Genomic DNA, 13532 nt, shown 5'->3' with positions numbered 1-13532 from the left:
AGAAATGTCAGAATTGTCCTGGGTGCTCAAGAACGCCTGATGGCGCTCCCTGCATGTTGGGCCTCTGTATGTGGCCACACTGTGTAAAAGTCTCACACATGTGGTATCGCCGTACTCGGGAGTAATAGCAGAATGTGTTTTGGGGTGTAATTTGTGGTATGCATATGCTGTGCGTGAGAAATAACCTGATAATATGACAATTTTGTGGGAAAAAAAATCTTGATTTTGCAAAGAATTGTGGGAAAAAATGACAACTTCAAAAAACTCATCATGCCTCTTACTAAATACATTGGAATGTCTTCTTTCCAAAAAGGGGTCATTTGGGGGGTATTTGTACTTTTCTGGCATGTTAGGGTCTCAAGAATTGAAATAGGCCGTCAGTCCTTCAGGTGTGATCAATTTTCAGATATTGGCACCATAGCTTGTGGACTCTATAACTTTCACAAAGACCAAATAATATCCACCAATTTGTACTTATTTTTACCAAAGATATGTAGTGGTATAAATTTTGGCCAAAATTTATGAAGAAAAAATTACTAATCTGCTAAATTTTATAACAGAAACGAAGAAAAATTCATTTTTTTCGCAGAATTTTCGGTCTTTTTTCTTTTATAGCACAAAAAATAAAAAACTGAGAGGTGATTAAATACCACCAAAAGAAAGCTCTATTTGTGTGAAAAAAAGGACAAAAAATTTTATATAGGTCCAGTGTTGCATGACTGAGTAATTGTCATTCAAAATGTGAGAGCACCAAAAGCTGAAAATTGGTCTGGTTATTAAGGGTGTTTAAGTGCCCAGTGGTCAAGTGGTTAATGAAAACAGATTGCAGGGTGCGTATGGATTATTTAATAGACCAGGGATAACTTTTACTGTAATATGAAAGCTGATTTATTATCAGGTACACCTGTGATTTGTACTGTTCATCATTATCATCGCTCAGCCCACAGACAACAGAGCAGTCTGCCCTGCATGTGTACACAGCTCTCCTTCCCTCCTAAGTTAGAGCAATGATTCAGCCATCAATAAAGCATCCTGGCCATGTGTTCTTTCTCTACACTCTGCATGTAATGTCTGGCTGACACGTTAGGAGGAAGAGCTGGTGACATCAGGCCACACCCCCTCCTTGGGAAATCCGATCCACATGGTGGGAGCACAGAGTGCTCAGTGTTGGGAGAGGAGTGAGGGCTTCACCTGCTGCATGACCCCCATCCATCCCGAGGACCGTCCGATCTCTGCACTTCCATCACACAGGGGGGTTATCTGCATCCTAATGATAAAGAGATAAGGACCATGTGATCATCATCATCCTTGGCTCTGATAAGCATTGCTAACATCATTAGATGTCCCATGTCTCTTATTTGAAGATAATTCCTGTCCTCATCTGAAGATCATACCTGTCTTCATTGGGTCATCTATGTCAGATCATCCTCATCCCTGTCTTCTTTGCATTCTCATTTCAAGATCATCCCTGTCCCTCATTAGGTCATCATCATCCCTGTCTTCATTACCCGATCAACATCATCCCTGCAGTCCCTCATTGAGTCATCCTTGTCAGATAATCATCCTCATCCCTGTCTTCATCTGATCATCCCTGTCCTCATTGCTTCATCGCTCCATCCTCATCGGATCTTCATCCCTGTCCTCATCGGAACGTCATCCCTGTCCTGAACACATCGGACGGTATTGGAGTCTCATTGTTCCTCTGCATATGATCTCCCCTCCTGTATTGGCCTGAAGCATGGAGGATGCAGAAGCCAGTCAGCCATCCCTGGGGGGCCCCTCTCCTCCTCCTCCTCCCCTATGGAACCCCAGGATGTGTGATCGCCTGTCCCAAGTCTGGGAGAAGATATTCTCATGGTAACTTATCTGATGGTGCTGGGATGGGGATGTAAAAGTTATGTGTATTCTGGGTGTACCTCCCTTTATCAGCCCCCCCCCCCCCTAACTTTTAGGTCTAAGGAACCCCTGCTAAAACCAATTCATCAGAAGTCAGTGATCAGAATGGGGGCCAATAAGATGTCTGAAACCCGTATAGATCGCTATAAAGGTATTTGGTATCTTGCTGTTCACTCTACCATGTGGTGTTGGCTGCATTTCTATACAGGCGCCATCACATGGGGGGTCAAAGAGCCCCTAGCAACCTCTGGATGAGAATGGCCGGTATACACTGTACAGTGTGAGCGCTTCTCATTCAATAATACACTCAACATTGTGTAATCGCCCATAGTCACAAGAAATCATGAGCTGACTTCAGTAAATGGTTTTGTTATCTCTGACTTTTCAGGTCACCTTTGTGAACTGCAGAACACCTCCCACCTAAGTTATTGAGAGAAGGAGAGGGTATAATCCTAACACTTCCTGACTGTGGGTGACAACACTGATCCTACATAGTAGAGCTGCACGATTCTGGCCAAAATGAGAATCACGATTTTTTTTTTTTTTGCTTAAAATAAAAAGATCACAATTCTCGCAGCGTAAAATCTCTCACGTTATTCAAAAAAAATTGGGCTTACTTGTTAGTAGTGGTGTTTTTTTTTTTCAAAAAATTGCATTTGAACAACCGCTGCGCAAATACAGCGTGACATAAAATATTGCAACAACCAACATTTTATTCTCTAGGGTCTCTACTAAAAAAAAAATTATAATAAAAAAAAAAAAAAAATATATATATATATATATATATATATATAGTGTGTTTTAACCACTTCAGCCCCAGACCATTTGGAGACCAGAGCACTTTTTGTTATTCGGCACTGCGTCGCTTTAACTGACAATTGCGCGGTCTTGCGATGTGGCTCCCAAACAAAACTGACATCCTTTTTTTTCCCCCCACAAATAGAGCTTGTTTACATTAGAATTTCCCCTTTCTTCCTCTCCATGAGACGATCATGGGTATCCCCATAGACATAGAGTCCGCGGGACCCGTGATCCTACTCATGGAGATTGCGGCGGGTGTGCACACGTGATGGCACGGCGGCAAATTCAAAGGGATGTACAGGTATGCCTGTTTGCACAGCCGTGCCATTCTGTGCACGTATATCTACATGTGGCGGCCAGGAACCAGTTAACTCGAGACAAATTCAGAAAAAGGTTTAGCGTTTAAGTGGTTAAACTTGCCTCATTTACACACCAAAGTGTATGCCTTTGATGTAAAGGACAAATTGTTACAATGTTTATACTTCCACTGCTAAAGAATGTTGTGATTCTTGGCAGACTGCCTGGTTTATTTATTTTTTTCCTTTCTTTTGACAGCCTTTAGCAGAGAAGAGAGAATTCTCTGCATAGAAAGAATCGGGAAATACTTTGTCAAAATTGCAGCAGGGGAAAAAAACGCGATAACGATTCTTAACGATTAATCGTGCAGCTCTACTCCATAGATACAGTATGATGAAGTGAGCGTTGTCACTTTAGGACAGAACGTGTTCATGCCAGGATCCCTAGGTACATCTGTACAATGAAACTTGTTAAAGTGTTCCTCAAAAACTCAAAAAGTGGAGGTTTGATATGTTATAGGGAACATTTAGGCTCCGTTCATATCTACATGTCCCAGATTGCGGGTAGAATTGCTGCGATTCTGCCCGAGATACTGAATTGCCACAAATCGCGGGGCATGCTTACGATCCCGTCACTTGCAATGGCACCCTGATTGTGGTACGATATTGATGCCCGACAAATGGCAGTAAAATCGTGCAAACGGAATCTCTGGACACCTGTTACCCAAAAGAAGTTCTGGAACTTCTCTTGGGCGACGGGCATCCTGCGATTCGTCAGACGGCAAAATCATGCCGTAATCAAGGTGCCATTGGAAGTGACAGGCAGCGCGTCCCGCACCTAGATGTGAACAGAGCCTTAGAAATGTTTATTGTGCCCAGGCAGGAGACTGATAGAGGTGTACTTTTTGGTCTTGAATTTCTTCTGAGAAATAACACAGTACTTCCTGGTATTGGATTGTGCCTGGGCACTCCACATCCTCATATCTGTATATGTGCAGTATGAGATCTAAGGCACTGCAGCTTCTGACTGCCAGTCAGGAGATTTGGTGATATCATTACTGTGCTGCTCACTGTTCTTGCTCAAGACTCTGACATAAGGAATAAGACACGGTGCAGAGTCATGCATGCAAGGCCTCATTCACACGGCTGTTCTTGGCCATATACAACCCACATCCAGTGTATTTCTGTGGCAGGTAAGGTCAGGTGTTTCCTTGTAGCTGCAAATACAGTTGTGCTCATAAGTTTACATACCCTGGCAGAATTTATGGTTTCTTGCCCATTTTTTGGAGAATATAAATGATAACCCAAAAACATTTCTTTCACTTATGGTTAATGTTTGGCTGAAGCCATTTATTATCAATCAACTGCGTTTTTTTTTTTTTTTTTATCATAATGGCAACAGAAACTACCCAAATGAACCTGATCAAAAGTTTACATACCCCAGTTCTTAATTCTCAGATGGTAAAGCTGCCCATTCCTCTTGGCAAAAAGCCTCCCGTTCCTGTAAATTCTTGGTCTGTCTTGCATGAATTGCATGTTTGAGATCTCCCCAGAGTGGCTCAATGATATTGAGGTCAGGAGACTGAGATGGCCGCCCCAGAACCTTCACTTTATTCTGCTGTAGCCAATGACAGGTCAACTTGGCCCTGTGTTTTGGATCATTGTCATGTTGGAATGTCCAAGTTAATCCCATGCGCAGCTTCCTGGCTGATGAATGCAAATGTTCCTCTAGTATTTTTTGGATAACATACTGCATTCATCTTGCCATCAATTTTGACCAAATTTTCTGTGCCTTTTGTAGCTCACACATCCCCAAAACATTAGCGATCCACCTCCGTGTTTCACAGTAGGAATGGTGTACCTTTCATCTCAGGCCTTGTTGACTCCTCTCCAAATGTAGCGTTTATGGTTGTTTCCAAAAAGCTCAATTTTGGTCTCATCACTGCAAATGACTTTGTGCCAGAAAGTTTGAGGCTTGTCTCTGTGCTGTTTGGCGTATTGTGCGCGGGATACTTTGTGGCATTTGCGTAGTAATGGCTTTCTTCTGGCGACTCGACCATTCTTCTGGCGACTCGACCATGATCCCCAAATTAAGGGAATTCCTTGGGGATCACCAGAATTAGTGTCCGCATTAGAAGGTTTGTCCTCTTACTTTTCTTGGGACAACCCAAAATTTGGGATTTTCTTTTACTTTTACTTTCAATGATAATGTTAAACAGGACAAATGGAGAGGGTGAATCTCCTTAATAGGGGCACTGACAGGGGTTCTAATCCCTCTGCACTCTATTTATATATAAAAAAAAAAAAAAAAAAAGTTTTGCATTTTAGTTATAGTGCATCCGGAAAGTATTCACAGGGCTTCACTTTTTCTACTACAGCATTATTCCAAAATGGATTTACTTAATTTCCTCAAAATTCTACAAACAATACCCCATAATGACACCGTGAAAGAAGTTTGTTTAAAATCTTTGCAAATTTAAAATGAAAATAAAAATCCCATCTACATAAGTATTCACAGCGTTGTTTAATACTTTGTTGAAGGGCCTTTTGGCACCAATTGCAGCCTCAAGTCTTTTTGAGTATGATGCTACAAGCTTGGCACACCTATTTTTTTGCCCGGTTTCTCCCATTCTTTTTTTTTTTTTCAGGACCTCTCAATGACCTCTCAGCTCCATGAGGTTGGAGTGTCAGTGCACAGCCATTTTCAATCAGATTCAAGTCTGGGATCTGGCTAGGCCACTCGAGGACATTCACAGAATTATGCCCTAGCTACTTTGCCCCAGTCTGAGATCCAGAGCACTCTGGAGCAGGTATTCCTCAAGGATGTCTCTGTAAATTACTGCATTCATCTTCCCTCGATCCTGACTAGTCTCCCAGTTCCTGCTGCTAAAAAAATGTCATCACAGTATGATGCTGCCACCACCATGCTTCACTGTAGTGATGGTATTGGCCAGGTGATGAGCGGTGCCTGGTTTCTTCCAGACATGACGCTTGTTATTCAGGCCAAAGAGTTCATTCTTTGTTTCATCAGACCAGAGAATTTTGTTTCTCATGGTCTGAGTCCAGGTGCCTTTTGGCAAACTCCAGGTGGGCTATTGTGTGCCTTTTTACTGAGGAGAGGCTTCCATCTGGCCACTGTACCATACAGGCCTGATTGGCGAAGTGCTGCAGAGATGGTTGTTCTCTCTCCACAGAAAAATGCTGGAGCTCTGTCAGAGTGACCATCGGGTTCTTGGTCGCCTCCCTGACTAAGGACCTTCTCCCCCCATCGCTCAGTTTGGCCAGGCGGCCCGCTCTAGGAGTCCTGGTGGTTCCAAACTTCTTCCATTTACTCATGATAGAGGCGACTGTGCTCATTGGGATCTTCATTACTGTAGGCATTTTTCTGTACCCATCCCCAGATCTGTTCCTCAATACAATCCTGTATTGGAGGGCTACAGACAATTCCTTGGACTTCATGGCTTGGTTTGTGCTCTGACATGCACTGTTACCTGTGGGACCTTTTATATAGACAGGTGTGTGCCTTTCCAAATCATGTCCAATCAACTGTATTTACAGGTGGACTCCAATCAAGTTGTAGAAACATCTCAGGGATGATCAGTGGAAACAGGATGCATCTGAGCTCAATTTTGAGTGTCATGGCAAAGGCTGTGAATACTTTTGTACTTTTTTTGTTTTTTATTTTAATAAATTTGCAATGATTTCAAACAAACTTCTTTTTACGTTGTCATTATGGGGTATGGTTTGTAGAATTTTGAGAAAAATAATTAATTTAATCGATTTTGGAATAAGGCTGTAACAAAATATGGAAAAAGTTAAGCGCTGTGAGTACTTTGCTGGATGTACTGTATAATGTAAGTTAACTCTAATAAACCCTAATGCCTTCACACACCCCCCCCCCCCCCTTTTTTTATTTTTTATATTGTCCTGATTTTTTTTTTTTAACAATACCATTGAGGGCTGATGCACCCTTTTGCGCTGCAGTGCACGTATTGCTGCAATGCATTCTAACATGGCATTTTGAATGACAATATGCAGCTCTGATGCCCATGTGTTGTAGAGAACCTCGATGCATTGCAAGTCACTTCTGTGCTGTGTCGGGAGGGAAAAATGCTGCATGTCTGTTTTTGTGTGGGGGTTTTTTTTTGTTTTTGGTTCCTGTGCGTTGGCAGCCCATTCAAAATGAAAAGGTTGTCTTAATGCAAACCATAATGTGTTTTCATCCTGTGCTCCTTGCATTCGTGTTTTTTTTTTTTTTTTTTTTTTTTTTCTTAAGCTGTTTTACTCATAAATGTTTGCTTCTACCTGTATGTACAGTATCCCACAGAAGTGAGTACACTGTAATAAAAAACACACAGCCATTAATGGCTAAACCGCTGGCAACAAAAGTGAGTACACCCCTAAGTGAAAATGTCCAAATTGGGCCCAATTAGCCATTTCCTCTCCTCTGTGTCATGTGACTTGTTAGTGTTACAAGGTCTCAGGTGTGAATGGGGAGCAGGTGTGTTACATTTGGTGTAAGGCTTCATGTACATGGGACTTTTTTTTTTTTTTTTTCCAACCTCTCCTGAATGATTTAACTTGACAGATAGTAACCCACGTTTAAAACATCTGTTCTGCCGCATTTACATGCCTCATTTAGTGGCGTTTTGCCACGCTTGCGTTTTTTAGAAGCCTTTGGCACTTGAAATGCCTCTAAACTCAGCGTTTGAACCCATTTTTTTGTTGTCCAAAAAAAGCCTCTAAACTGCCTAGAAAAGACTATAAACAACCCTGTGTACATGTACTGATAAGATAACGTGGAGGGCAGTTGGAAAAAAATTCCCAACTGCTCCTAAATGTCAGTTTTTAGAAGCAGAAGTGTACATGAGGCCTTATCGCTCTCATACTGGTCATTGGAAGAGGAATGTCAAAGAAGTCTGAGTATCTGGAAAAAAATAAAAAATAATAATTGTTGTTTTATATAATGGCTATAAGAAGATTGCCAAGACCATTCAACTGAGCTGCAGCACGGGGCCAAGAACATACAACAGTTTAACAGGACAGGTTCCACTCAGAACAGGCCTCACCATGGTCGGCCAAAGAAGTTGAGCATCTGTGGGGCATCCTCAAACAGAAGGTGGAGGAGCGTAAGGTCACTAACATCCACCAGCTCCATGATGTCATTACATTGGCAATCTGTGAACTTCATGCCCAAGAGGGTTTAGGCAGTGCTGGAAAATAATGGTGGCCACACAAAATATTGACACTTTGTGCCCAATTTGGAAATTTTCACTTAGCGGATACTCACTTTTGTTGCCAGTGGTTTAGACATTAATGGCTGTGTGTTGAGTTATTTTGAGGGGACAGCAAATTTACACTGTTATACAAGCTGTACACTCACTACTTTACATTGTAGCATTTTTTTAAGTGTTGTCACATGAAAAGATATAAAATATTTACAAAAATGTGAGGGGTGTACTCACTTTTGTGAAATACTGTATCTTGGTTGATTAGTGATATTTGCCATTGCAGGTATGTCCTGAAGACTCTTCTCATGGGCCAGTTGCTGTCTCTCTTCATATGCGGGACTGCAGTGACCAGCCAGTATTTGGCGGTGACGTATAAGGTGGACACCCCGATGCTGCAGAGCTTTGTTAACTATTGCCTGCTGTTCATGGTCTACACTGTCTGGCTGGCGTTTAGGCCAGGTGAGTAAAACGTATTATTATTATTGTTGTATTGTCTTCTATTCTACTCAAAATCATGCACCCATAATCTTGCACCCATAATCATGGGTGCAATGCCAGGCTTCTGCAAACTCTCAATAGTATATTAATAGTTTTATGTGCAGATTCTCACTATAGGTACCGAGAAGCAGGAAGATCAGTGAACTAACAGAGCTCTCACAATTCATTACTAAGCCGTCTCCTGCAATGGCAGATGGTAGTTGTAATTCATTTAAAGAGGGATTCCACCAAAAAAAAAAATATTAAAAGCCAGCAGCTATAAATACTACAGCTGCTGACTTTTAATAAATGGACACTCACCTGTCCCGGGTTCCAGCGAGGCCGATCGATTGCTCGGCCCTCGGCTGCTGCTGCCACCATTCTAGGTGAGGGAGTCAGGAAGTGAAGCGAATCGGCTTCACTTCCCGGTTCCCTACTGCGCATGCGTGAGTTGCGCCGCGCAATAGGAAATCTCCGCGCTGTCACTGGGACCCGTGTGTGTCCCAGCAGACAGTGCGGCAGGGCAGGAAATGACGTAGACTCCCACGGGAGTCTATGCCCGGAAGTGGGTGTAAATACCTGTCTTTGACAGGTATCTCCACCCCCCTCCCCCCTGAAAGGTGTCAATTGTGACACCGGAGGGGGGGGGGGGTCCGATCAGCGGAGGTTCCACTTTAGGGTGGAATACCGCTTTAATTTGCAGAGCTCTGTAAAAGAATGACACGGCTTTAAGTGTGGAGGCTCCACACAGCTGCACTGTATTTAAATTGTGGCCGCAAGTGCAGGGGGAACATCCCCCACCCGCTGTCACAGTGGGTTTCAGGGTTGGGGAGGGGACTGCTGAAGCATGCTACCCTAAATATAGTTGTAATGTGCAACATGCTCTCAAAGGTGAACTTAACCTTTTAACCAGTTCCAGACTTCCCACCGCACATTTACTGCAGCAGAGCGGCCCGGTTGTGCAAAACGATGTACCTGTACATTGTTCGCACTACCTGGTCTGGGGCGCGCACGTGCACCAATGATGACCCGCTACTGCTGTGATTGGACACAGCGGGAGCGATGACCACTAGCTACCTGCGATCGTTTGGGGGAATGACAGAACGGCAGTCTGTCTATGTAAACAAGGCAGACTGTCATTCTGTCACAGAGGGAGAGAGAGATCTTTGATTCCTAGTAATTGGGAACACCTATCTCTCTCTTCGTGTAGTGTAAGCGTCCCCCACACAGTTAGAAAGCACACATAGGAAACACATTTAACCATTTGATTGCCCCTGATGTAAACCTCTTCCCTGCCAGTGTCATTTATACAGTGTCAGTGCATTATTTTTATTTTAGTTTTTTAGCGCTGATCGCTGTATTGGTGTCACTAGTCCCCACAAAGTGTCACTTAGCGTCAAATTTGTCTGCTACAATGTCGCAGTCCCTCTAAAAATCGCTGATCTCCGCCATTACTAGTAAAAAAAATAAAATAAAGTCCCTAAATCTATCCCATAATTTGTATACGTGATAACGTTTACGCAAACCAATCAATGTATGCTAATTGGGATTTTTTTTCACCAAACATGTAGCAGAATACAAATTGGCCTAAATTGAGGAAGAAATTTTGATGTATTATTTTTTATTTTTTTTCTTTATTGGTGGTTTTTTATAGCAAAAATTGTCCCTCTTTTTTGTTTGTAGCGTAAAAAACGCAAAGGTAATAAAATACCACCAAAAGAAAGCTCTATTTGTGGGGAAAACAAAAGGAAATCAATTTTGTTTGGGTACAACGTGCAATTGTCAGTTAAAGTAGCACAGTGCCGTATCGCTAAAATTGGCTTGGTCGTTAAGGGGGTAAATCCTTCCAGGTCTGAAGTGGTTAACCACTTGACCTCCTCCAGAAGATTTTACCCCTTTCATGACCATGCCCTTTTTTGCTATTCAGCACTGCACTATTTTAACTGTCAATTGCGCAGTCATGCAACACCATACACAAATTAAACTTATTTAACCACTAGAGATACGCGCTATAGCCAAATGACGGCTACAGCGCGGACCTCTTTTGCCGGGACGGACGTCTATTGACGTCGTCCCGTGCACGAGCGGCGCGCTCTGTAATCAGCGAGTCTATGAGACTCGCCTGATCACGGATCCGAGCAAGGGGTCGATCCCGACCCCTTACCATGTGATCAGCTGTCAGCCAATGACAGCTGATCATGTGATACAACGGAGCCGGTAATCGGCTATTATTCCTCCTCGCGCTGACAGCGCGAGGAGAGAAAAAAAGAGCCGATCATCAGTCCCGATCACGGCCAGCTTACCAGTGCCCACAGTGCCACCCATCAATGCCCACAGCGCCACCCATCAGTGCCCACAGTGCCACCCACAATCTGCCTCAACGGTGCTGCACCCCAGTGCCACATATCCGTGCCCATCAGTGTCATCTACCAGTGCCGCCTATCAGTGCCCAGCAGAGCCACCTATCAGTGCCCATCAGTCCCATCTATCAGTGGTACCTATCAATGCCCCCCATCTGTGCCACCCATCCGTGCCATCTTATCTGTGCCCATCTTTGCTCATCAGTGCCGCCTTATCTGTGCCTATCAGTGACCACCAGTGCAGCCTATCAGTGCGCCTCATCAGCGCACTTCAATGAAGGAGAAAAATGACCTGTTTGCAAAATTGTATAAAAAACTATTAAACATGATTTTTTTTATTTTATTTTTTATTTTGCATTTTTTTTGTTTGTTTAGCAACAAATAATACTCCCAGCTGTAATTAAATACCACCAAAAGAAAGCTCTATTTGTGGGAAAAAAAATGATAAAAATTTCATTTGGGTACAGTGTTGTATGGCTGCGCAATTGTCATTCAAAGTGCATCAGCGCTGAAAGCTGAAAATTGGTCTGGGCAGGAGGGGGGTTTAGGTGCCCAGTAAGCAAGTGGTTAAACTAAAAAAGACTGAAAATGTGGGGGGGAAAAAAAATATATTTTTTGCTATAAAACGTAACCAATCAAAAAATTTAACTTCTTCATAAACTTAGGCGACAATGTATTCTGCCACATGTCTTTGGAAAAAATCCCAATAAGTGTATATCAGGGGTGTCCAAACTTTTTTCAAAGAGGATTTGATCAAGTGAACATGCGTGAGGGCCGACTTTCTTTGAACCATTAAAATTCAGTTTAAGCGTGCTTGTCCCTTGCCTTTGTGGCTGTGTGTGGTGAAGAGATGAGCTTGGGCGTGTTATTTGGATGGATACGAATCTATCTTTTGTGGTCCCCATTGAATCCCCGAGCCCTGCTCAGGACTAAGGATGAGCTCAGGCATGTTATTTGGATATACCGTATTTATCGGCGTGTAACGCACAGGCGTATAATACGCACTTTCATTTTAGGAGGGAAGTTTCAGGAAAAAAAGCCATCAAAAAAAAGTCCATCAATGCAGCCTGCACATTGCCCATCAGCAACCTCTCCATTGCCCATCAGCAACCTCTCCATTGCCCATCAGCAACCTCTCCATTGCCCATCAGCAACCTCTCCATTGCCCATCTGCAGCCTCACCATTGCCAATTAATGCAGCCTGCACATTGCCCATCAGCAGCTTCACCATTGCAACTTAAAGTGTTTTGTTAACCCCCCCAAAAAAAACCCTTAAACCTACCACTTCCTTTATGCCCTCTCTAATCAGACCAGGATAACCAGGGCAGCTCCGCCCTGATCACCATGGTCCAAGTGCCTTCCTCCCTGATAGACTGCCTGCTTTCTGCTCTCCCCCTCCCTCCTGCCTGTCATGCCCCTCTGTGTCTGTTTTTGGCCAGCATGCCCCCTGCCGCTATTCTTGTAAAATAAAATTAAAAAATTTTCACTGCCAGCCCCTCTATTAGAGGCTGGCATAGCATATTGTGTCATTTGTTTAAAAAAAAAAAAAAAAAAAAAAAAAAAGCGCTGTAAATACCTAATATAAGCTGTCTTCAGGCCGATCATGTGATTTGTGGGCACTTTTGAGCTACGATGCGTGGCTTCTGAGGAGGAGATGAGCAGACAGGTGATCTCTCCATCTGACGTCAGAAGGAGATCACCGTCACTCCCACAGAAGCATTAGCTCAGAGCTGGAAAGCGGCCGAGTGATGGGACCGGCCTGAAGACGGCTGATATTGGGTATTTACAGCGCTCGTTTTTTTTAAACTAGTGACAGTGTGCTATAGTTTTAAATAGATGAGTTAAAGCGGGAGTCCACCGGGACTCCGCGTTTTTTTTTTTTTTTTTTTTAAAAGCCAGCAGCTACAAATACTGCAGCTGCTGACTTTTAAAATAGTGACACTTACCTGTCCAGCGCGCCCGCGATGTTGGCACCCGAAGCCGATCTCTAGATCGTCTGTAAGGTGCTGCCGCCGCCATCTTGGGTATGGGAATCAGGAAATGGAGCCTTTCGGCTTCATTTCCCGGTTCCCTACTGCGCATGCGCGAATCGCGCTGCACAATAAGGACGGTCCCCGCTGCCTCTGGGATCTGTGTGTTTCCCAGCAAGCAGCGGGGCACTTGCGGAAAGGGGCGGGCACTTGTGGAAAGGGGCGTAATCTACGCCCCTTTCCGCAGAGAGCTATCCCGGAAGTGGGTGCAGAATACCTGTACTGTACAGGTATCTGCACCCCCCTCCCCCCTGAATGGTGCCAATTGTGGCGCCGGAGGGGGGGAGGGTTCCGATGAGCGGAGGTCCACTTTAGGGTGGACCTCCGCTTTAAACCCTTTAATGCAGCCTGCACAGTGCCCATCAGCAGCCTCTCCATTATAAATGAATGCTGCCTACACATCTTTGCTCATCTGCAGCCTCGTCAGTACCAGATCATACA

The 13532-nt window shown here is 43.7% G+C and overlaps 1 protein-coding gene across 2 annotated transcripts in view; it reads left to right on the top strand.

Moving 5' to 3' along the window:
* Positions 1-13532, top strand: part of LOC143984049 (solute carrier family 35 member F2-like) — a 61388-nt gene that overhangs the window by 14077 nt on the left and 33779 nt on the right. The window contains exons 1-2 of one of the 2 annotated variants that reach the window (XM_077484331.1): positions 1111-1857; positions 8508-8683. In XM_077484331.1, the coding sequence (XP_077340457.1) occupies positions 1739-1857; positions 8508-8683 (295 nt within the window). In that variant the 5' untranslated portion in view covers positions 1111-1738. Of the gene's footprint in view, positions 1-1110; positions 1858-8507; positions 8684-13532 lie in introns of those variants that run through there. The other variant, XM_077484332.1, reaches the window with a different exon arrangement.

The sequence above is a fragment of the Lithobates pipiens genome, unplaced genomic scaffold, assembly GCF_037356315.1.
Source record: "Lithobates pipiens isolate NorthernLeopardFrog02 unplaced genomic scaffold, aLitPip1_a1.2 Scaffold_16, whole genome shotgun sequence".
Classification (NCBI taxonomy): domain Eukaryota; kingdom Metazoa; phylum Chordata; class Amphibia; order Anura; family Ranidae; genus Lithobates; species Lithobates pipiens.
This window is presented reverse-complemented; position numbering and strand designations above follow the sequence as displayed.